Source organism: Siniperca chuatsi, linkage group LG19 (assembly GCF_020085105.1).
Source record: "Siniperca chuatsi isolate FFG_IHB_CAS linkage group LG19, ASM2008510v1, whole genome shotgun sequence".
Classification (NCBI taxonomy): domain Eukaryota; kingdom Metazoa; phylum Chordata; class Actinopteri; order Centrarchiformes; family Sinipercidae; genus Siniperca; species Siniperca chuatsi.
The window spans coordinates 19,198,050-19,224,025 of NC_058060.1; the positions used below are offsets into that span (position 1 = coordinate 19,198,050).

Sequence of the window (25,976 nt, forward strand, 5' to 3'; positions counted from 1 at the left end):
GTTTTAACTTTTAGCTATATGCTATATGTCATATAATGTGTTAGTTAATGAGCTTTAGAGATGCTAGCAGGCAGGGTTTTTTATGTGGTTAGCTGGCTAATTTCCCCCTGCTTCCAGTCTTTATGCTAAACTATGCAAAGTATGTCGTGGCTTTATATATTTACCGGCATATTTAACAGACAGATATGAGAGTGGCATCAATCTTCTCATTGAACACCCTGCAAGACAGTGAATAAGCCTTTTTGCTAAAATTTTAAATTATTCCGGGAAACTGATTTTTCAGTTTTGGTTATTATACCAATAAAAAATGTACATGGTATTTGTGTTCAAGTTATTTTCGATTTTGACTTTGCATATACAATGCCCACTGGAAGGACACCCTGTTGATGCCTACTGGGTCTACTCACTCAGCAGCTGGCAGCGCAGGACCTGCAGGCTTGTCTTCATGGTATCATGTGATCCGGCTCCTCCTCCACAGTGCTCATGGTTCTCTAGTGAGAGAAAGAGAAGAGACAGCAAAAAAAAGACCGAGAGGTAAGATGAAACTCAGTGCTCAGGTATCAAAATCACAATCAAGTCATGGTCAAGTATCAGTGTGATATACTGTGATTATGTCTGGGCAGGTTTAAGTAGAGTGGACAAAGAAGAGGAAGAAGGGATTGCAGACAAGATTGTGTGGATTAACCTTGACAATTTAATCCTTGTAATGACAACAGTTACACCTCTCACAGCGGATAATATGAATTACACCTAACAAACATTTCACAATAAAAGGCCAGGTAGGACAGCAGTGGTGGTCAGCCTCAGCTGCTAGGCTTCAAATCAGCATTGGCATCCTGCAGGCTGTGCTGGTCAGTAAAACCAATTAAGGAGCATTAAACATTGACCAGTAAGCCTTGTTCTGAGACAGCCACTGCATGTGTGTCAGAGAGACAAGTACCCAAGGGTGCTCTTTAGGAGAATGACTCACTGATGGCCTTAAAATGTTAAATGAAAGGCCACACACACACACACATCTTCTTTCACCCCTAGAGGAGTGAGTGCGTGTGTGTGCGAATATGTTTACCTCCCTTTGTTGAAATGCCCTTGGGCAAGACACGTGCCCACATCACTCACCCGCACAATCCACACAAATACACATACTTCTAAATAAGTGTATTTGACCACTCTCACATAAACGTTTATTTCACTATCCCCGTGGGGAACAGTCATGTGCTTTTCCCGAGCCCCTTACCCTAACCTTAACCATCACAACTAAGTGCCTAACCTCAACCCTTACCCTAACCTTAACCTAATTGTAACCTGTACCCTAAAACCAAGTCTTAACCCTCAAAAAGCAGTCTCTACCCGTGGTGACAAAAATTGAGACAAAAATTAAGTCCCCATGGGTTAGTGTGCATTCAGGTTAAAGTCCCCACCGGGATATAAGAACATGAAACACACACACACACACACACACACACACACACACACACCTGAGCACCTTTCACCCTGCATGAATAATCTCTTGTGAGTGTGACATGTGAAATTGGATTTGCGCCCCCCAGGACGAGGGGTCTGGTTGCAGGCAACCTGTATTTCTGTGGGAGACGTGTGAGATGAGAGGGACAGACAACAAAAGCACAGGGTAGTAGGGTACTGATCCTTTCATGAGGCTTTATTTCTCATAAATGCAACCTCGCTCTGGAGACCGAGAGGAGGCAACACACTACATCTGAGTCATCCTGTTCATATTGCTGTCATTGTGGCAACATTTTAATGCTTGTAAACTATGTGGACCTATAAATCTGAAATATGCGAGCCCAGAGTATTTTGAGATTTTTGAAAACTTTGTTGAGTAAGGGTGGAAGTAACAGCTGAACATGCAGAAGCACGAGGAAGAAAACTGTTGAGCAACATAACTGATATTAAATGTGCTAAAATGTATATTTACATACAACAATAACTAGGTCCATTCAGCAGTAGCATTGATTGGATGTTGTCTAGCAAGTTGTGTTAGCCTTGTTAACAATATAACTTGCTAATTGAAAAATAAACATGTAATATCTCTCTATCGTTTGCTTATGAGTAATGGAAACTGCACAAAACAAAAACATAGCAAGACATGTTGAAGCAGAATTTGCACCTTAACAAGAGAAAATTAAAGCATCAAATAACAGGCTCAGTTGCATTACGATTTTGTTAGTTATGACAAATTTAAAAATTGGGATTTTTAAAAACTGTTAAGTAAACAATGATGTAAGTGTTGAACAATAATGCACATAATAATAATAATAATAATAATACACATATAATGCACAAGCTATACACAACAGTAGCTAACATCTACTCAGCTAACGTTACAGCATTTGTTTGTGTCAGCTAGCCTAGTTATCAAAAAAGGCAGCTAATAGAAAAATAAACATATAATAAATTGTAACATTACTAAACAATCATGATTTATATTTTAGTTTTTTTGAGGGAACATTAAGAGTACCTGCTATCTACTAAACAGGCTAGCCATCTGGCATCTAACGATGACTAATGACAACTGCACAACACAAAAACATGGCAGGAGATTTTAATTTACTTTTGGTGTGTTTAAATCTTAACAAGGGAAAATCTAAAGCATGAAATAACAAGCACAGCATTATATCACAGTAAACAAAAAGGTGGAAGTAACAGCTCATACACAAACATGAAGAAGAAACTGTTGAGCAGCCTGATATTAAATGTGATACTTTTGTTTGAATGTTAATATTTATATACAACAGTAGCTACAGGAGGTTAACATTCAGTCACAACACTGGTTTGTGTTTGCCTGGATGTTGTCTATCAAGTTTTGCAAGCCTTGAACTAAACTGGTTGTTAACAGAAAAATAAACATAGAAATTGTAACGTTACTCAACAATCAAGATTTGTATATTAGTTTTGTTGAGGGGCCATTAAGAGTATCTATCTATCTATCTATCTATCTATCTATCTATCTATCTTCTGAATGACTAATGCCAACACACTTCTGGTGTGTTTGCCTCTTAACAAGGGAAAATCAAAGGCACGAAATAATGGGCACGGCATTGTAAACTGATAAAAACACTTCTCTATATTTCTCCTCCTTGCTCCCCTCTCCTATTACAACAGAGAAATAAAGAATAAAATTAATGAAAATAATAATGTAAAATAATCAACTAAATTGGCTATCAAGGCACACTTTTAGATGACAGATGCACACAATATTGTTCTTGTTCAAAGTGTTTAGAAAATGAAAACAGATGCTCGCTGCTGCGCCGCTCTTAACTCACAGCTTTGACTATAATGGCGTAGGCTCAGTCGTAATATAGTGCGAGTAATTGCAAAAGAGATGAAGCTGCAAGAATACAGTAGTAGCCACAGAAAATGAGTTTTTCCCAGCTTAATTCACATCTGAAGAAATTACACTAGCTGCTACTGTCCCAAACCCCTCCTTGCATCCACTCATAGCAACACCATAATGCTGCAGTGATAGCAACTCCGTACCCTTGAAGCTCTACTCCTTCCCTGTGCTTTTTTTAAGCGTCATGTTCCTGGCCTGATGAGCTCAATGGCAGGGTGCGAAGAGAACAGCTGAGCCTCACCGTGGTGATTACACCTCATCAGCGCTGCCAGGCCAATGCAGGCTCATAGATACGCTCTTTAATTTGCAGGGGACTAGGGGTGAGGCTAGGGGAAGGTGGGTGGGGGAGAGTAAGGTCAGTGACACGGAGCGTTTCATTTAATGCCTGTTATCACAGAGAAAGGTTTTTGTTGAGAAAGGAGGACAAGCTGCATGGACAAAAGACAGGCTGCTCAGGCCTCCTGCTGAGGAGCTGAATCATAGTTCAGCTCTGCACACACGTGCAGGTTAAAGATAATACGGGATGACAGTCAGGGTCGCGGCACTGCCAAAACCCCAGACAGGAGGAGAGGTTCACTGGAAACTGCTGACAGTTTTGTTGCTGCAAAGCTTAACACCAACGCAGAAACCTGTATTCAATTCCAGTACCTCGGACTTGTTTGCAGATGGGAAGCTAGTGAAGGTTCGTGTCCTTGTTTCTGCACCAGGGATTCCTACTGTGTTGACTGCCATACATGAAGGCGGAGTAAGTCTGTTCACACAGACATTACCACTACATTACAAAATGCAGCCCCCTCATTCATTGCAATGAGACCACTGTGTTGACGCAGCAGGGGTGCCAGCACACAAAGAGCTTTCTTTCTTCGGCTCACTCTGGTGGCTAATCAAATACGTGCAAGAGCACATTCTTGATAGATAACTTTATAAGAGAAAACAGTGTAATTATTCTGTTTACCTGCATTGTTTTGGCATCTGATAAACGTTCAAACTGTATGTATTACTCAAACCAGACTTTCAGGATTATATTTTATTGTCTCACCGGTACCTGAAAGAACATGTAATGAAGTGCTGTTTTCAGTCTGACCCCTGAGGTGAGGAACTCTGTATGTGTGGGCATGTGTTAATGCAGTTATGAACTTTCTCGCTGGAAAGTTAAAAGAAGGCAAATTCATGTGTATCTGAGAAGACACCCTCTCCAAGCCAACAATTGCGTTGGCAGTAAAAATGACTGAAGTACTGGTAAGAAAATGGGGAAAAATTTAAAATCCACTCTGCCTCCACCCCCCCAAAAAAGGAAAGTAGAAAGCATAATTAAAAATGATTACTCTTAAATGAAATGGAACCTTTCATTGCATACAACATACACCAGAGATCAACACTGACTTCAACAATAATAGAAGGATTCACAGATTCACGGCATGATACCGACACAGCTTTTCTTCTGTCAGCGTAGCACTAGCAGCCTAGCTTCCTACTGGAGAGGGGGAAAAAAATTGCATGGCAACTGACATGCACATAGACGGCAGCCATCACCATGGCAACCCTAATAGTACATTATATTCAAATTCATTCACAAGGACATTTCAGGGCTCAAGCAGAATTGGGAAAAAAAGGAGAATTATAGACATTCCCACTCACCATAGACAGAGTGAGAAACCCAGTATCAATCTACTTGTCTACTTGTTACAGGCTTTGTGTTTTGCGGTCCTGCTGTGAGGCCCTGGTCCCAGACTAAAGCTCTGAATAGTGTGTCTGAAGGGGGCGCAGACTAGAGGCCAAAGCCAAGGTCACCCGAGACGTCACAATGAAATAAATCACTTCATCTCTCTGTGGCTACCAGCCACAGGAATAACATTGCTTTTAATTCTGGACTTCCCTCTATTCTGCAGTTATGTATAGGAACCGTGGCAGCAGGCTGGCTGCTTGCCCACAGCAGCTGCAGCCTGAGAGCTTTTCCATAACGAGAAAGGAGGAGGAGGGAAGGGAAGTGTGGGAGTTGACAACGGCAGTGTGAACTACAGTGTTGTGCTCTCACAGTCAACTGATAACTGGACCTCCAGTCACAACTATTCTAACTGATGCTTTTCTCCCTCCAGTTTTGATGCCACGCTCTCAAGCTTTGGTTTATCTCTTTGTTATGAACCGGAGAGAGCTTTCTGCCAGCTTCTGTCTGAGGCAGGAGGTACAGAACAAAGAGAGGTGAAGTGTGAAAGCTGCAGCTTTGGAGAAATTGGACAGATACATGCAGCAAAATATAGTGACGTATAAAGACCAAGAAAACTGGCAACACTGAAGCAACACTACCTCTGCCTTAGTGAGGTCCTAATTTTTTGAAAGTTGTTTATAATAATAATAATAATAATAATAATAATATAAAATTTTTAAATTTTTCATCTTTCTGCATTTACAGACTTACAGTAGGATCACAGTGGATTGTATAAAAATCTGATTTCCTTTAGTGCTGAAATTAATTTAATCAAAGCCCAGCTTGCCTGATGTGATCTTAGAGTGTTTATCTCCATTTCAAGTTGTGTGAACTTCCCTCAGCCCTGCCCTTCCACAGCGACCCAGGGGACATTTTTCCTTTGATGTTGTTTTACCCTTTGATGGAAATCAGCACACAGTCCCTGATAGCGATGAGGCCCCAACCTGGCGGAGACTGTGGCTGTAATTCAGTAGTAAAGCTTTACCTGGTGTTGATGCCATCTTGGTGACATTGCAAAATGACCAACTGCTTGGCACCAATCATGTAAGACTTGGCTTATTGTGCAACAGGGAAGCTGATTACTGATTACAGCTATGAACAATTCTGTTATGAAACCATTTCCATCACTGGGAAGGTTAAAAACCATTGCCAGTGACTCAAGTACAAGAGAGACTCATGGGGCTTTGATAACTTAATTGTCCAGCCAGGATACACACAACAACTGAATGATTACGAGTATTGATTCAATGCAACAACAGTCCTAAATTAAATGCAAACAGCAAGAACTACAAAGCAGGAGTAGGTTTCCAGGGAGCTTTTTAATCCTTCCATCCCTGAAGGCGGCCATATTGCTGAGTCACTGTGGTAAGCTGTATGTGTGAGTGCTGTCAGTCGTGGCCCTGGATGGTAAACCTGGCAGGATGAGTTGCTGGTGCTGCATCATGAAGTCTGGCAGAGGATGTGCGGGTTATCAATCAGCGGCATCACTCCCTTCCAGGCCCTGCCCGCGGTAAAGCAACACACCAGCCATTAAAGAACATTAGGCTCCCGGCATGCTGTTCACTCCGACCGTAGCATCGGAGGAGACACCCTCCCTGTCCAACCTGACAAATTCAACATGATATTAGCTTTAAGTGTGCAGAATGCTTTTACTATTGATGGAATATTTACATGTGGAACAAGTAGACCAAAGTGAGGTGTAGGGCACCCTTAGAGCTCCAACTGGGTCCTATGGTCCTCAGAGGAAAAAAGTGCATATTTACTTTATTTCTCTATTATTGTTATATCATCCTAAAATTTTATGCCATATTTTGGGAAAAAGATGAGTATTTGGATCATAGTGAGCATACAGACAGCAGAGAAGTAGATTTTGCTCCAGTATTGGTTTGAGAAGCTTTTTTAAGTTACGTTTTTTCGCTGTGAATCTGGGTCACTCTTGGAATCTTTTGTAAATGTTGTAAATCCAAGTTGACTACAGATGCCATCCTACTTCAAGGAGCAAGATACACACTTTTGAAAGCCATCTTTTAAGCCTACAGAATGTGAGTGTTTAATATTCAAAAATATGTTTCAGTAAAGTAAAGAGCTAAAAAGTTGCCTGGTTCTAGACCTCTGGATCGCTGCCCTCATCTCCAATTTTTTCAGCTATTCTGGTCTGCTGTTCATTGACAGCTGTTTCCCTGGTCAGAAAAACAAGTGAGCCAATCAGAGCTTTGTAGGTTGGATTAAGAATGGGGATACCAACCTCTTATGCTAGAGCTAGAAAAAAAAAAAAGACCAAAAAAAAAATTGCCATGAAAAGTGCGCCCAGTTTGGTTGAGATCGATGCAATTCTACAGTAGTAAGTCGACCTGCAGAAATATCAACTTTTAAATTGGCAAATTTCTTTGACCAATGTGAAAAATGTTAACTGCTTCTGTGTTGGCTGAAATGATGTTGGCAGGATGGATACATCACTTGCTTCTGACTGGTTACGTTAAAACAACAACCTCTCCCAAACAGAAAACCTGAACATGCTGTCACAGTAAAGAGTGAAGTGAAACAAAATGTCAGTGCAGTCTGATTATCAATCTAGGACTAAATGGCAATATACTTTATCAAAAAAGGGGAGCCCAGGTAACCAACACCTGAGTAAAGCTCTGCTATATGCACATAGGGCATCTACAAACAAATCTCCAGGTATGAAACAGTTAACACAAAAAAATGCCTCCAGGTTTGTGCTCATATGTCTCCGATGCCAGCATCATTCTAACACAGATAAATGTAATGTGCTCAGTGAGCAAGCTGTCAGCTCATATCCATGTCTTGGCTATAGTCCCCAGGTTAACATATTCTATATGTCAATGCTGAAAAAACAGGACAATGTAGCATTAAAGATGATGCGCTTGTCAATAGTCATTCATGTAGAAGCCACAGAGCACAGCTCAGGAACAGAAACATACTTTTCTGAGTGTGTGTTAATCACTGTTAGCACAGATATTAGTGGGATTGTTTCTTTAGCTTACTTTGAAGCCCTCTATCCTGCCCTCCATGCCAAAACAGAGAATCCCAGCTTCACTCTCACATCAACAATCAATAAACGTACTGTAGCTTTTGCAGGATGAATGAATCTCGAACTTGTTCAGTGGAGAACTCCTACTCAGGAAGAGCAGTGCACCTCTGCTCAGGGGCAACTGAGGAGGAGCTGAACAGCATCTTCATTACTCAACACACTCACACACAGTCAGGACCAATGACTAAAGCAATTCATCAGAGGAATCATGGCCAAAGCCCTATCTGTAGGTGTGTGAACACATGTGAGACACAGACAGAGATAAATGGTAACCAACTAGAATTCCTGCCCATTTGTACAGCTGCCACAGAGTCCCTTTACAAGAGGAAGGTTTTACAGTATGTGCTTCCAGTGCTCTGTTTTACATCTTTTGGAGCAAGTCCAAGTCAAGTCTCAAGTCCTTCAGGACCACTCCAAGTCTCAGGTAAGCCACGTCTCAAGTCAGGTTTCAAGTCTTAATTTTTGTGACAACTTCAACTCAAGTTAAAGTCTCAAGGGAAGTCCTCAATGAGTCAAGTCTCAAGTAAGTCAAGTGTCACAGCAGTCAAGTCTCATGTCCTCATTTTGTTCACTGAAGTCTGGCCCTGTGTCCAAGTCTCAAGTCTCGTTTTTATTGAGTCAAGTCTTAGGTAGTCAAGTCAAGTCTCAATTTGAGTCTTCAGGTAGTCAAGTCTCACTAGAGTCAAGTCTTGAGGGAGCCGAGTCTCAAGTAAGTCATTTTTGTGATTTTAGGTCAATCTGAGTCAAGGTCTCGAGTCTCAAGTCCCACATCTTTGTGGAGTCAAGACTCTCAGCAATCAAGTGCAGTCTTAAGTCCTTATTTTGTTTACTTAAGTCCTACCCAAGTCCAAATCTCAAGTAGTCAAGTCAAGTCTCAATTCAAGTCTTCAGGTGGTCAAGTCTCAAGTCCTCATTTTGTTGACCTAAGTCTGACCCAAGTCTCAAGACTGAAGTCAAGTCTTTATTGAGTCATGTCTTGAGTAAGTCAAGCCTCACAGCAATCAAGTCCAAGTCCTTAATTTTATGACGTAAAATCAGACTTGATTCCAAGTCTCATATCTCAAGTCAAGTCTTTAGGGAGTCAAGTCGAGCCAGCACTGGTACTTTCTATGCTTTTTACAAAGTAAGAGAAGGTGTCAGACTCAGGCAACTTCACTGTATCACACTGGGCAGTCATTAAAACCAAGGGAAGGCCAGACTGTCTGACAGGTTCGCCAGGGGATAGAATCAGTGGAACAAAGGGTGAGATAGGTAACAGAGCCCCAGGGAAGAACCTGTGACAGACTTGTTATATCACTGGAAAGAGGACACCACAGACTGAATATCAAGCACTTGGAATGATTGAAGGACAAGAGCTGTCAGTGGATGCATTTGATTAGTGTTGAAGTCAGACCTGCCAACAGCACACAGGAAAAACTTTATTGGTAATGTCGCCTGTGTTTTTCCCAAGTTGTTGTTTAGTTTGACAAGATGGTGATGATTAAGAGATTACATTATGACACTGGCAGACAATGGAGGATCGTCACTAGAATCAAAGAGTAAGGGCTTATTATTTTGCAGTTCAACAATCACCCACAGTGAAATCCATTATTGAAGACACAAATTTGTCAACTAACAAAAGCCTAATTTGACACATTTTTTAGAAATGGAGCAGGAGGTTATGGGTGGAGTAAATCAGCTAAAAAAAAAATAAAAAATTTAGGAAACAGGTTGAGCGAAAGTGAGCTCCGCAAAAAAGGTGAATTCCAGTGCTTCATCACAAAGTACCTCAATGTATTGAACATCACAGATAGATAAACTGTTAGAAGATGTCCAACACTGAATCCGAGTTGAGAGATTTCTCCTATAAGACCTCCCAAGAGTGTGATATTTGGCTTTTTTAGTTGATGGTGCACACACACACACTCACACACCTGGAGCCTTTCAGACCTCTATTACCCACAAATGCTCTACGCTCTGCTTATTCCTTCTCTCCTGAGAGAGTTCTTGAGCCAGGCAGTAAAGGAACAGACATTGGGATGCAGCTCACCCTCACTGCTGTCTGAGTCGTAAATATCCTCCCCTCTATCTCTGTCTCCCTCTCTCTTCTTTTCGTCCTTATGTGACCCCCGACTGAGTGAGTGACTGACTGCTACTGCGAGTGTCTCGCTGGTGATGAAGAGTAACGTGAAACTACAGCGTGTCACGTCCTGCTACGCTTGTCACAACCAGTTACACAATCAAAGAATAACATCGCTGCAAAATAGGTGAAAGGGGCTTAGGATGACAGTTAAATTCACCACACTTGCTGGATGCATAATGACACTTGCCAGAGACATTCGGTTTTTGGTGCATTGGTCTGAACACAATCCAGACGCTCATGGAAATGCATGTTTTAATGCATCCAGCATCCATTGCTCTGCAAAGGCCATGTTCAATAGGAACATGCTGCAAATCTACAGCATGTCCCTATTAGAAATAATAATAATGTAGTGTTTTCAATCCTAACACACTTTGAATATATATATATTTGATCACACAAGAGATTATTTGACAGATGAAGCTGATATGCATGCAAAATTACATTAAAAAAGGATCTAAATAAAATGGAATTAATGTAGTACTTTCTTGCAACATTTGGTCGATAGGAGATTGCCTTGTTTCAGACTGTGCTATTTTCACAGGGGATATTTGATTTGTCGACACGTTTTCCTCTTTCTGGTTTGTGATTCTGCACTATGTACTGAAGTGCTGTCTGGACAAAGCACTGCTTGTAGTTTTGTTCACCAAAAAGAGAACAGGACAGGAGACAGAACAGGTCAAAAGGCAGGATGTATAATGTAAAAAATTATCTCTTACAAAGTTTCTGATCAGCAGCATTGAGAATAAGGGAATAATAATTAGACTGCATATGGAGCTAGGTTGCCTAACCTAGCTAAAAAAATCTGTTTACTAAAATGAAAGTAACCCTTTCTTTGCTCTTTTTCTCTTTCAGATCTAAAAACACCCAGGGAAAAACATGATCAAAGCCTCATCTTTGACTTCTCTCTCAGAGCCAAATCTTCAGACCGTTAATCTCACGGTACGGCTGAAAGCTGTCAGACGGATTGATATGTAAAGACTGCCTCTCTAGCTTGGCCACATTGATTATTGGACCAGTGCCGCTCAATAAGGCCACAGTAACGGATAACAAGCACATAATCCTCCACGTAATGGCTGTCAAAGATCTAAATTTACACCAGGAAAATATGCAGGGAGACCTGAAGATGAAGTATTTGACCTCATCCATCAAAGATTTTATCACTGCCTACGTCTCTGTAGACTCTCCTTCTTTGTCCAACTTCTAAAGCATTATTTTTCCTTTTAGAAAGACTATTTTCAGAATTGATTTAGACAACTAATGTGGTTTTGACTACAGCTCTCAATTTAGCTTCCCAGAGGCTGAGACAGCCGGTTTGTTGAGTGTCTGTTCAGTGATAACTTTCATTGCTGTGTGTTCTCCAGGCATGAATCCTTGGCAGGCTGGGGATGATAGACTAACTTTGCATAAGTGCATGGCTGTCTAACTCCCTGAAGCCGGGAAACGTCACAAGGAGAAGCTGTTACCACTCTGTAAAGTGATCTCCAACAGCGGTTCTAACACAGGGCTTGATGTTGTAGAAAAGCCCTGAGCTGCAGGGCCTTTCTTCTTCTTCTTCTTCTTCTTCATCTCCCATCTCTCTTTGCTCCTCTTTTCTTTAATGTCATGTCTTGCTTTCATCTGAATAAGTATCTTCCTCTTCCCCTTCTCTCATCTTTTCTTCAGGCTTGGTCTTCATGCTCTGAGTCCCTTGAACCAAAGAGAGTTTTAAAGCTGCCAGAATCTGGGAGCTGGCAAATCGGAAATTAAAAGAAAATGATGAAGAATAATTTAAAGCCTCCCAAACAACAAGTAAACAGGAAATCTCAAGCTTTATTATAGCTAGGTGTATCGCTGTGCACATTTTAAGGTTGCATAGACTGACTAAGACTTTGGCCGTCAGTATACAAGATACTGATTCTACTGTATTGTTTTGTATAACAAGAAATTATTACATCTTACACTATAGGCACCAACACCAAATTTAAAAAAATGATTTTATTATAAATTCTAGTATTTAGTGTTTTAGCATCTTTCAACTCATTGTTTTGGATTTATGGCCCTCAACTTTACCGTTTTGGTTCACTTTACCGTTCGCCATAACAACTTTATAAAAAGGTGATAATATGTCAAAGTTGTGTTTTCATCTTTCTCTGCTGCCTTCATTTGCCATTTCACCAGTGTGAATACACTTAACGTGAGAATTATCATCATCATCATCATGCAAATGTCAGCTCACAAAAGAAAAAAGGCAAGCTATGATTATGATTCATTAAGAGTGACATTTTTTTCATAGAGAAATTGTCAAAACGTATGTAAGCTGTACTTGAGCACTGGAAAGTTTGGCAGAACTATAAAGATGACAATCTGACAACAGAATCAGAAGAAAATTCAGGGTTGCACGCATTACAGAAGGCTGACTGCACAGTAGAATGAGAGTCAAAGAAAGCGTCCACTTTCACCTGTTGATCTGAAAATCCCTGGGAAGCCACTCTGACATCAGATAAAAGCTAGGACACACCTGCCCTGCTCCACCTACCTGCTACATTCAACCTAGCAAGCATGTTTCAAAGCATTTTCAAGAATTTTATGTTTTAGGTAAAGACAGGTTGAAACAGTGAGAGTGATGATTACTAGGAACAAACATCGACAACAAACATTTTCTTAATTCACTTATAAATATTCCTTATTATTATTATTATTATCTAATTTTAGGGTATTATTTTTTAACAAATAAAAGAAAGATGATGAGCAGATATATCTGTTAGTGTGCATAGGAGCGGTGGAGGTTAGCACTACATCAGATTTCCTGTAAAGCTGTTGACGTGGGTGTCCTCCATCTGACAGCCCGTCTGGAGCAGGTCGAACACCTGTCATGCCTCACTTTCTGCCAATGAAGGTGATGGCTGACCTGCTGGTGGCCAAACTGCCCTTTAGGGCAAGCTGACATGATTGGAGAGGATGAGTGAAATGACTCAGCTGGAGAAGCGGCACTTTTCAAAATGCTCAGCTTGAGTCAAGGTACATTTATTCATTTTGTATATTTTTCAAAGGTTGAATGACTAATTTGTTGAATTTCGGTCAGAGCAGGGCATTAATATGAATTTATTCAAACTGCACCTGGGGATATTAAGATCTGTGAATACACACCCACTTTTAAAAAGATTGGACCTGTAAGAGAGGAGAACCACCTTCCTGGCTCCAACACCCTGCACATTTGCCTTATTTTCAACAAACCATTTTGAAATTATGGTCAGACTTCTAAAATAATTTCAGCACAGAATGAAATAAGATGGAAGATTTTGTACATCTCTCCATTTCCACCACCTAAAAAGAGGAAGAAATATACAAACTGATCTTTGAATGAAGAATTCATCATTAAAATAAGAATCTGTAAGATAAGGCTGCCACTAAAGTGTGAATTTGCCTGGTGCAACTTTAAATTAATTTGACTCATGAATAAGCTTTTTTCCCTTTGTTATATATTACTCTTTTATATTCGTCAAGGTTTGGAAAATGGTTAGTAACCTCCGTGGGCCATCCCATCCAATCACATCTCACTGGTGAGGCAGAAGGTACTATTAGCCCCAGAAAAATCAGACACTTCTCCAGAGGTTTTAAATTGAGACAAACAGACAAGCCAACACAGCAAAATAGCATGACACAGCAGTAGCACTGCAACACCAAGGGTGCTGTCAGCCACCATCTATCCTCCAGCCTCCCAGCGGGCATCACAGTTAACACAAGGCCTCCCTGAGCGCACCTTACCCTCTTATACCGAGCAGGTAAATCGTTAAAGAAAGCCAGCAATGCTTTATCACAGAGAGCAAGAACACAAGCACAGGCTTTATACACTAAGTCACAACTTTGGGCCCAGTGAGAGTTGAAGCACTATTAGTACACTGCAGCACAACTGTTGCACCATTTAACTGAGAAGGACCATTTGTCAAAGTGCTTCTCACTAGAAGTCCCTTATGTGAAGCTGTTTCAGAGGGGAGGAGGGTTAGTGGTCTTAAGACTCAGAAGAAACGGTGACTCATACATCGATAAAGGTTAACTGCACTGCCCTCACATCCAGACACGCTCTGATGAAAGGATGGATATTCACACATGAAATAAGGACACAGTGTGCTGTTGAGGTGCATGTCTAAATGATTCATGTCATATGACAAAGTATCATGCTTAAACATGAAAGCAATTTTATTTTCCTTAAGGGTGCGAGATTAAAAATGTAGTGGTGCAAGATGACAAACTAAGGGTTGTACCCTCTGGACATGAGCCAAGCCCTACTCTTCTAGGTTTTACTTAATGCAAAATAAGCAACACCCAGGGTTTCCACCAACATCGAGGGCATAATACCATAAACAAGCTTAATCCCTTCAAATCAACATAACAATTGTAACAGGGCGGGACAATGTGCTTATTACAACATGCTGAGATTTGAGGGCGAAAACAAACTCTGGGTTAGAGTTGTGTCAGAGCGGCTTGAAGTCTGATGGGACTCAAGCTATCATTATTACTAAAGATGCTGAGAAATTTAATAGACTAATGCAACAGAAGAGTGGTTCCCAACCTGGGGATCGGGAACCCCTGTGTGACAGATAAATCAGAAGGGGGTCATGGTATGATTTACAAGATTGGACATAAGTAAAAAAAAATCCACTTCATTAACTGTTACTTTATATTATATTATTATAAACTGTATATTATATGTATATGAAATACTGGATATTTGACCAAATACTCTTAACTAAAGATCAGTTTACTAGCTACATTGCTGATGAGAACTGTGACATGCGCCAAAAAAAAAAGAAAAAAAGGCAAACATATTGACCCCAAGGCATAAAATTAACTTCTATGATCAAACACTGTATAATTTTACCTCTTCAGGCCTCCAAATGAAACAATTTGAGAAGGGAACATCACTCTTTGGTGGAACAACAACTCAAAGATGTATGCAACTGGTGAAAAGTGGTCTTTAAACACCCAAAAAATGTTCGGAAATATAATATGCTGAATATGCTTTAACAAATGAGACTCAAATGCAACTAAAGAACTAAAGAAAAGTGAGGTAACCATAAAAGGAAATAACTAACTTAGGAAATCCTTTTGTTTCAGAACAATACTATTATATGCATTTCAAGATGTAAGGGAACAAAAATGTGACAACAGGAAATGGAATTCACTCTTTCCTGTAGAGATATGATCAAATGATAATGAGAATATCTATGAACCATACAGGAACTATGTCCGGAGCAGGACAGGAATCACGGCCCTCTAGTGCATTCAGGAATGTCCATGAGGTAGACACAGCAATCTTGCATTGTACAAAAGAATTTGCATTGCGAAGGAGGACATATATATTGTTCCCACTTCCTGTCTTAGTTCATCGACTGCAAACATACTTTCTGCAGAAACAGTTAAGCACACAAGCACATATACTCAGAGAGTACATGAAGTTCCTAACTCCTTACACACACATTCCTAATTTTACCTCTTGACGTAGCCTCTTGTCTGGTGACAATGGCAGGAACAAAAAGCAGTGGGCAAGGATGTTTTTGGGGCGGGGGTTGTATTGTACCTCGTTTCCTTGAACAGTGCAGCAGAGACCGCTGAGAGCCAGCTGGGACGAGTGAACAAGAGAAGCAACATCCGTAGAGAACGTCCAAGGTCCAGAGATTTCCCGCCGGGCGATGACCACGTGTCTGTAGACCGAGGCAGAGATATTGTATTGTTCTCCTCTCTCCCCCTCTGCTCCATCCCCCACTATTAGTGAGACGGATTTACTCCAAGAGCTGCTAGTCCTGAGTGTGTGTCTGGCTGGCTGTATGCGGATATACACACATTGCATCAATTAGGCCTTCTCCGTGTGATTCAGGCTGACAGATGAAGGCAGATGCACTCTACAAAAACATGACAAGGACAATTGGCCTGAAACTGGAGAATTAACTCATGGACGAGCAGCCCAGTTGCTCAATTCTCCAAACAGACTAAAGGCCTAATGAGCCAATGAACTAAATTGCATGTGGTGCAACACACACCAAACAACGCATGCAAGTTTATGATTGTCATGCTCCACAGGTGATTTAAGGGTAACCTTCTTCTTCAGCCACCACAGGAGAGAGCAAGAAGTAGAGAAGAAGAGAAGTTTGATTTGGAGCTGGAAGTGTACAACTTTATGGTGGCAGCCGCAGCTGTAATGACTTGGGCCAGCGCTCCATGCAGCTCTGGGATGGATGTTTACCTGGAGATGACAGAAGATATGACGACGTGGGGACCTGACAGGGTTGAAATTTTAAAGTAAGATTCTACTGAGGCCGGTCCAGTGGGTGTCAGAGGGGCAGAGTTGTGACACATTATTTGGATTAATATCATGGAGCAGACGGCGCCCTGTGGTGCAAGTATTGTTGTCAGAAGCAGCAAATCACTAATGGGATACATTAGAATTGGCAGAATTTTAACAATCTTGCATGTCTGTAGACTAGAATGACAAAGTATGAAGCAGACAAGCACTATTTGTGAAGAAAAATCTCTGAAAGAACCAAAACATCCTGCACACTGTTGATCACTTGTGCTCACTTTATTAATTTATCAACAATAAAGTGAGAACAGGTAATCGACAGTGTGCAGGATTATTTTTTATTATTTCAGAACCAGGTTTATTGCCAAGTAGGTTTTCACATACAAGGAATTTGCCTTGGTATATTGCTGCATATCAATGAAAACATAATAATTAGAAAATATAGAGAAAGATAAAGCAAGTACTACAAGTCAAGAAGCATGAATAGAGAATTGACAAAATATGAATAAATAATATAATGAAATTCATTTCAAATAGCAGTAAAACTTGATTGAGAAAATTCACTTTCCCAAACTCACATACTCAAGATTTGTCTGTCAAAGTGATTTAAATCTGGCTTCAACTAATGGTTATTTACAGTATTGCTTAATCTATCTAGTATTTCCATGATTATTGGATTATTTATTCAGAAAATAGTGGAATAATGGCCATCACTATTTCTGAAAGCAGAAGATGGCATCTTCAAATTGCTTGTTTTGTCTGACCAACAGTCCAAAATCCAAAGAGATTCACTTAAACATATAAAAGAGAAAGAGAAAGTAGCAATGTTCACATTTGATAAGCTGGAACCATTAAATGTTTGGCATTTCAAGAGTCTACAGCCGGCTCTGGGTGGCTGTACTTAGGAACGGCGGTGATTTGAGCTAAATGTGTCAGCATGCTCACAATGACAATGCTAACATGCTGTTTAGCAGGTATAATGTTTACCATGTTCACCATCTTAGTTTAGCTAAGTTAGAATGCTACTTAGCAGCATGTTAGCAATTGCTGTAAGTAAGCCACGCTGCTAGTGTGGCTAAAAATGTCTTTAAAAGAATAAATGATATTCAAATAGTTGTCTTTTAATTTTCTGACACACAAATCAATCATTTCAGCATTGAATTTACTTTTCTCTTTGAAAGCGCTTCAGAAACATCAACCACCTTGGAAACAATTCCAGTTTCAAAGACACTGATTAATCGTTGTTGTCAAAGACTGAAACCTTCAATAAGAAACAGCCATTAATAATTTGTAGCATACAAAAATAATCCTTGTCTGTGAAACTGGGCCACGCAGTTGATAATTGCTGTCCTGCTCACAGCATATGGCTGAATGATTGTGAGCAAAACAAGATAATTATTCTGAATCAGTCTTCTTTTGAAACTTAGGAGGATCTGAGTCCTGCTGATGTACATTTAGAAACCTCTTTCATAACTGTAACTCTCCAGAATGGCAGCACACAAGCTATAAGAGGGTTCATGTGTTTATGTTGAGTAACTTGCATGATGGTGGTTATTTGCATTGAGCTTTGGTGGTGCTTTTAGCAAGTCTGATGCAAGAGGATCAGGATAGATCAGGTTGTAAGCTCCTCTGAGGAATGTCAAAACCTGCATCTAGTAAATAACGCTGTTCTTATAGGTGTGAGATAGCCTTAAAGTTTGAAGAGTATGATGTTCACATAAGGAGCTTTAGCATGGATTACTGTCAAACATCCAACATCCATCAAATCTCTCTCACAGATGCCTATCAGAGAAATAATGAAGCAATCAGTGCAACCACTCAGCACGCTAATTACCAACGCTAGCCCGGAACGCCCACCGGCAGCATCTTAGAGTACGTGTGTGTCAGTTTTTAAAATGCTTTCCAGGAGAAAAATTGTCTCACCAACAGACGTTTAATTACCAGAGGATGGAGAGCTTTGGTTTGCCCATGCCATCACTCATGGCTGAATTAATGAATAGGTAAACAGCAGATGAACAAGCCAGACTCAGCATGGTTTGGATGAGATCTGTGACACCACACACACACACACACACACACACACAGTCAGCAGTGTTTAATATTATGGATGAAGTCATGGTTCAACGCTATGGTAGACTGGAGATGGAGCTTAGAGGAAGAGCTGAGCTTGAGGGTGATTTGTTTGGTAAGCTTTGCAGAGTCTATGATTAAGTGATAAACCACAGATGAAACTTTACACATGTATCAAACAGGTAAAACAATGAACAACATGAAGAAAATGATTACTGTATTTCATCAGAAAAGGCCATGGAGTTATCATAAATCTTGGTCTCCACCCATTGTGGGGAGAAATAAGATGGGTGAAAAATTATAGGAAAAACAAGCACAAAGTGTTTTAAGGTGTTTGCCACCATGAGCCACCAGAACAAATTTTCCTTGGCATAGATTCTCAAGGTCTCTGAAACTTTACTGGAGGGATGGACACCATTCTTCCAAAAGATATTCCCTCATTTGGTGTTTTAATTATGGTGGTGCAGAGTGAACACATGAGACCAGAAATCTGGAGACTGTGAAGGCCATAGCCTATGATTCATTTCATTTTCATACAGGCAATGATGCCACTATGGAAGAATCCTGATAAAAAAGATGTTACTGGCAGACTCAGTAACATCTTTTAGTAACACTAGGGTTACCAAAATGTATATATTCACCATTAACTAGTTGCTTATTAGCATGCATATTAGTAGCATATTGGCTGTTTCTTAGTCATTATAGAGCACTTATTAATGCCTTATTCTGCATGACCATATTGTGCAACTACTAGGCCATTAACTAAGAGTTTTCCTTTAATAACATCCTAATTACTGCTTATTGATAGTAAGTAAGGAAGTTGTTATAGCCTACATGAATTATGATCTTAATGTGCTTTGCTCAGTACGGGCCTTATAAGGTGGTAGTACCACAAGAATAGTTATTCTCCTTTAATAACACTTACTAAATATGGTCTATTCTTATGTAATAAAACACAAAACTTTAACTGCTAATACTGTCCAAATAAGTCTAAATTAAGTCTTTCTAACTCTTTCCCACTCTAAAGTGAGGTCTTGCTCCTAACTAATTCAATAGTAGTTTGGCACTTATTAACCCACACAGGTTCCCTATTCTAAAGTTGCCTCCTCTTCACATTTAGTAAAGCCGTTATTCTCTACTTCCACAATGTAACGTGACGTATATCCATTTTATGAACTGCACATCTGTTTACTTCCTGTTAACTCAAACGTTACCTTCACCTCCAACCTTAGTGATCCCCTTACAGTGCTTTTTCATCCTTAAAATTAGTTACTTCACGTTTCACAGTTAGCTTTGTACATATTGTATAGTATTTACCGTTTAGTATACAGGAGTTTTTTATAATTTTGATAATAACCTCAATAACCATTAGCGAAGTTAGCTAGTCACTCAGTGTAGCACCAATGTTAGCTAAGTTGTGAAAATCAGGCTAACGTTAGGTCTCTGTGGCTCTTTTTTACAAGTGCTTTATAATGACCAATAAAGAGTCAATATGCTACTAATACACATGCAAAAAAGCTACCAGTTAATGGTGAATATGTGTACCTTAATGTAAAGTGTTACCCATCTTTTTAAGCAAAAGCCTTTTATTGATGTTAGCCTTTCAGTTCAGCTGTTTTATCTGCTTCATTTGTTTAGTATTTTATGTACCTGATTTTAATTAATTGTAGTGTTGAACTGTTTTAATTTTGCTTTCCCCATGTATAGAACTTTTAAACTTTGCTTTGAAATGTGTTACATAAGTTGTTATATTATTATCATTAATAATCTGTATCTTAGACACCTGTTCCTCACTGCAATGTGGGATTCAAAAAGTATCCACTCCTGGTTTTAAACTGCCACGAAGCATAGTTGTAAAATGAATGTCAATGGCATTCCAGTGGCCTGTTTACGGCTATCGTAGTTAAATGTCAAATGCTTGTCCCTGCGGGGAGACAGAGCTGACTGGGAGAGAATTTGCAGGTGTGTCTCTTCCTCCATCACTCTACACTCTACACTATTCTATGTGATGTTGGGCATGGGACAAATATTGGGATGAGAAGCAGGATCTATTATTAGTGGAAGGGTGAAGAATGGAGTGAGTGCCCAGGGGAAAGCAAGGGAGCCGGCCAAACCTCACTGACATTATTTTAAGAGTTGCTGTGGTGACAGTTTCTCCAAAAGATGACTTCTGTACTGCAGACGACAAAACTGTGTGTGCATCACAGTTTAAAAAGGACCGTCCCAGTGGTTTTGCATGTTGTAGCTTATTTACTCCAAATCACATACATCACAGCTAACCATTTAGCAAACAATGCATCTATGTTTTAAAACTTTGGATGTATTTTGTCTACTGTTCAGGCATCCATTGGTTTCTCTTCATTTTATGAAAATCACACTTTCCCCCTAATGATGTAATCCATCACAGTAAACACCAAGTCTGCATTAATTTTTTATATTTTCTTAAAATTACATTACTGTCGTCATGATCGGGGGCCTGTTGCAAATGTGCTGTGGGCCCCTATTGACCCCCTTTGTTTCACCTACTCTGTGTACATTGTGTTCATCCATCCATCCATCCATTTTCTACCGCTTGGTCCCGTTAGGGGTCGCGGGTGACTGGAGCCTATCCCAGTGACTTTGGGCCTTAGGCAGGGTACACCCTGGACAGTGGCCAACTCGTCGCAGACATTGTGTTCATATTAACACAAATTTATTTAGTGAAATGCACCATACAAGCACACTTTAAACTGAAATAGGAAAGGCTGTAGAACTAGATTTTAACTCCCCAAGTTAGTTAATAATGTGCTTTAGTGGTCCATGCAGTATTAACATATTTGCAATTCATTAAATTACCACAAACTAAATGCCACATTTCCCACTTGGTAATCCAGCCTTGATTGTTGCGATGTTACACTGACAAAAAAATAATGCAGACATGATGTTCAGTATGATGGATTACAAAGCTTCAAAAGTCTGCTAATTGAGCTGACATTCGAAAATAGTCAGTAAAATGACCTGTTCAAGTTGTAATTTTCATTAAGTCAAGTCCCATTTTTGATACAATCTATGGGCGGCATTTTTTCATTAATAGCCATTGAGTGTATTTGCATTCTGTAATTAGTCTACTGTATGTTGTAGTTTTTATTATTACTGGCGGTAGACATGCGATCATGAGTTCAGTATTACTGTGCCTGATGGCTTTGTTGACTGTTTTCTTTAGTCTTCTATATTAAAACAATGTGATGCAATGAATCCTCTCAGCTCACAGTTTGTTTGGCTGCGCTGTAAACAGATTCAAGTGTCAATTTTCATTGTCGCATTTCTGACCGAGTAGTTGCCCCCTGTGTCGCCAAATCAACAAGGACTGAATTTGATGAGAAAATAAAAAAATACTTCGACCAACACTTCTAAAGCTCAATAATTAACATGTTGTATCTCATCGGGAAAATCTGCCCACATACAAAAGTGTAAAGAAGGAGTTATATGCTGTATAACTACAGCAAATAACTCCTTGTAATATAACTATTTCTATACGAACAGCGGTCGGCTGTATTTTTTACCTTTGGACAGAGACAGGCTAGCTGTTTCCCCCTGCTTCCAGTCTTTATGCTAAGCTAATGACCTCTTTGTTCTAGCTTAGTAATTTACATACAGACATGAGTATGGTATTGATCCTCTCATCTAACAAGAAAGCAAATAAGCGTAATTCCAAAACTGTTTCTTTAAGGATTATAACTTTAAGGAGGTAAAATTTGCAAACACACTGGTATGGTCCTTTAAGTCTGCAACTACATGTGCAAAGGAAAGAAGAAAGATATGGAATAAATCCAACAGCACCAGATGCATAAACTCTCATTACAGTTTTCTAAGGGAGAGAGAAATCACTGCAGTTACTACAGCATGTTTGACATATAATTTACCATGGCGAGCTGCAGTGTTTTTACAGCACAAACAGCCTGCGTATGTGTATGTCCAATTTATTTGCAGCTTCTGACAAACCCAAAACGTCAAGTCATCTCTTCTCCCCAAAGGACACTCTCCTCTTCGGGGGGGGGGGGGCAGTCATTCCAGCAGCTTCAGCAGCAGTTTCATTTGGCTTGTGCTGCGTGTCGTTCACAGCAGTGTCATTCTCAGTACATATAAGACAATCTGGGTGGAAACTTGGGGTTCAGTGGATCAGTGGCAGAACAGCGTTAAAGTACGACTGTGAAGGCAGTGAAGTTAGCAGCGAAAGACAGTGAAGGACACTTTAAAAGACGAAATTTTTCCAAGTACCTTGTTTGACATAAAGCCAGACGTCTGCCCAATGGATTTTATTATTGCCATGTTGCTCCTTTCTGCTGCCAGTGTTCCCTTCATGATAATGCCACTGTCTCCATGGTGATGTAGCTGCCAAAAAACCACTATCCCTGCCACCACTACCGGCACCACAAACACATTGACACACAAACACACACATACCAAGCAAAATCCCACTGTATAATTTTGCTGTTTTTTTAAAACGCTGCTCTGTGTATGGAAATTAATTTGCGCAGTCAACGTCTTGCTCCATCTTATTCAGTATTAATGCCATCTCAGATTACTAGACAGCTTTCCAGCCCCCTGGGGCCACGGCTCTCTTAGACTGGAGAGCGAGACGGAGGAGGAGAATGGGAGCAAAACCATATGAACTGCTCTCTAATTGGGGGTGACAAGCGCTGATAGTTTCATATTTGAGGAGTTGTCCCAGAGGTGGGTAATGCAATGATTACAATGAAATGTCAGCTCCCATGCCACCTTTGGCAAGGAAGACATCAGAAACATACTGTATCACCATTCTGGCTTGCACGCTAGCTGTCATGTAGAGTTCCTAGGAAAACCACCTTTGTGCTTGAAGAGGTTTTTGGCACAAAGCGTAATCTGTCGCAGTCCAACGAATTCTCCTCCTTCTTCCATTTCCTATATATTTACTTTTACCTCATGTGACCTTGCCGAGGACTTGGCTCTCGCCTTGCCAAGCACTGTACATGAGGAACATCAGCCCCGCTGCTCTTCAGCCCATCAATCAGGCTCTCCAGCAGCCATGAAATGAGCCACATGCGGCATGGGCAGGGCACAGAGAGAAAACAATGGTTTTATATACTCAAGAGCTCCCTTTTTCCTTTCCTGGCATTCACACTGCCTCTATTTGGACTCAAACAGCTTGAAAAAGGATAGTGTAAGTCACAAAATAAAATGATGGCTTTGGCAAGGTTATTACAAATGCAGAGAGATTGTGTTTGTGTATTTGGAAAAGGAAATGCTTCGATTTAGGTAGCAGGGTAAAGAAAAGATGACCAAGCATTTATGATAGGGGAGTTGTTGCCCACCCCCATCACCTCAATCCTCCACAACAATTAGTTGCTGACAGTGACATAGAGTGCAATAATAAGATGTACCATGGGGAGGGGTACACCTCAGTCCCAGCATATGGTGCCACTTTAATCTGCAGCCTCTATCAGATGAGTCTGGCCGGTAGACAAGGTTTGATTTTAACTGATTGCATGATTAAAAGCTTCGAGGCTAGACAAAAACAAAAGGAGATAGACTATGAATACAATTTGCTGTATCCAAAAACTAGGACTGACAAGTATTCACAAATTATAAATGAAAGGATCATTATGTTTTTTGGTGTTGCAAGAAGTTCAGCGCTGAAAGAACAAATATCCAGATTGAAGAAGTTGCCAAGGAAACCAGAGGCTAGAGGCTCTTTCTCTTTTTTTTATAACTTGATAGAATAGCACTTTTGTGGGTGAGAGGGTGGCGATTCGCTACCTTGCTAGCCAAGGTCACAACCTGCAATCCATTAGAGGCTCTGAGTAATTCTCATAGGTGAGCCCAGCCTCAGACCCCGTAATCATCGGGCTGACACCTACTAGTGTTGTCCCCCTCCATCACATGACCCCCCCAGGGGCCGGCCGAGGCTGGGTTTGCAGGGGTAACGTGTGCCCCCCTGGACTTCTTCTCCTCCTACCAGGCCTTCTCATAATCCTATTAGACCCAGTCATCTGCGCTGCATTAAAGAAATGTGGTGATTGATCCTAAAACACAAACCCTGTTTTCCCCCGAGGAGTCCCCGTGTTTCACTTTTCACATTACACACCACAAAATATGAGACAATTTTATCCTTCTCTAGGGTCTTTTTTAAACATTTCTTGTGTGACAAGACAGTTTGATTAAACGGGAACTCAGAAGTTAACAACACGAACACTCAAACAGACTGGGGGAAGAAAATAGCTGTTGTGTAACTAGTAAGTGCCAGGCTTAAAGGTCTTGCCTGTGAAAAAAAAGCAGAAAATTGTTTCATGGACTGAGGGGATAAAGTTAAGTCCAGCCTTATGACTTCCTTATACAAAAAGGCACAAATTCAGTTTAAGTTTATACCTTTGCACTTCAGAGCATTAAGTATATAACAAAAAACATATCCACAAAATATATCCACATATTGATTGATTTATTGCCTCAAAAAATATTACTGCAACAGCTACATACAGTATATCCTCTAGCTTTCTGCCTTGCCTCATAGGTTTATAGACTTGTGTGTGAGCTATGTAACCCTTAAAACACCACACACAAATCCATTGGGAATTATGGTGCAGCACTGAGGGATCATCCTGTAGTTTGATAAGCAGGTTATTGAGCAGGTTAAATATTTGACCACAAAGCAGCCCTTTGTTAAAGTTAAAGCTGAAATACATACTGTTTTCTTCTGAATAAATCTTAATTATATAAGTCTGTATGATAAAGTATGGTAAAACAAACAAGGCTATGAGTCTGCAGCCATGCTAGCGGCTCTGTGAGATTGTATTTAGGCACAGTAGTGAGTTCAGCTAAATGCTAACATGCGCACAATGACAATGCTAACATGCTGATGTTTAGCAGGTATAAAGTTTACCACATTTACTTAGTTTAGTTTGTTAGTATGCTAACATTTGCTAATTAGCACTAAACACAAAGTACAGCTGAGGCTGATAGGAATGTCATTTGTTTTGCTGGTATTTGGTCATTAACCAAAGTATTGGACAAATTAAAAATTTGAACTGATGGTGCTAGATGAAAAGTCAGGGCTTTACCAAAGTCATTAGGATTCATCATCTGGGCACCATGAATTTCCATACAACATTTCATGGCAGTCCATCCAAGAGTTTTTTGGATTTTTCAGATTGACCAAGGTGGTGGACCAACTGACATACTGACATTGCCATCCTAAGAGCGAGGCTGCTAGTGTGGCTAAAAATGATACTTTTGCCGTGGTTGTGGGTGCTCAACACACACGGCTATCAAGAAATGTTCATCACATTTGTTGCATCACACCTGGTTGGTTCACAACGCCAATGATAATTTTATCACTTCAGTAAATAACAAATTTGTGATAACATCACCTGGTTCAGCTATGAC

At 40.2% G+C, this 25,976-nt stretch overlaps 1 protein-coding gene across 2 annotated transcripts in view; it reads right to left on the reverse strand.

Moving 5' to 3' along the window:
- Positions 1-25,976, reverse strand: part of tmem108 (transmembrane protein 108) — a 50,454-nt gene that overhangs the window by 20,028 nt on the left and 4,450 nt on the right. Inside the window, exons 1-2 of one of the 2 annotated variants that reach the window (XM_044175935.1) lie at positions 15,789-15,912; positions 408-491 (exon numbers count right to left, since the gene is read on the reverse strand). In XM_044175935.1, the coding sequence (XP_044031870.1) occupies positions 408-447 (40 nt within the window). In that variant the 5' untranslated portion in view covers positions 448-491; positions 15,789-15,912. Of the gene's footprint in view, positions 1-407; positions 492-15,788; positions 15,913-25,976 lie in introns of those variants that run through there. The other variant, XM_044175934.1, reaches the window with a different exon arrangement.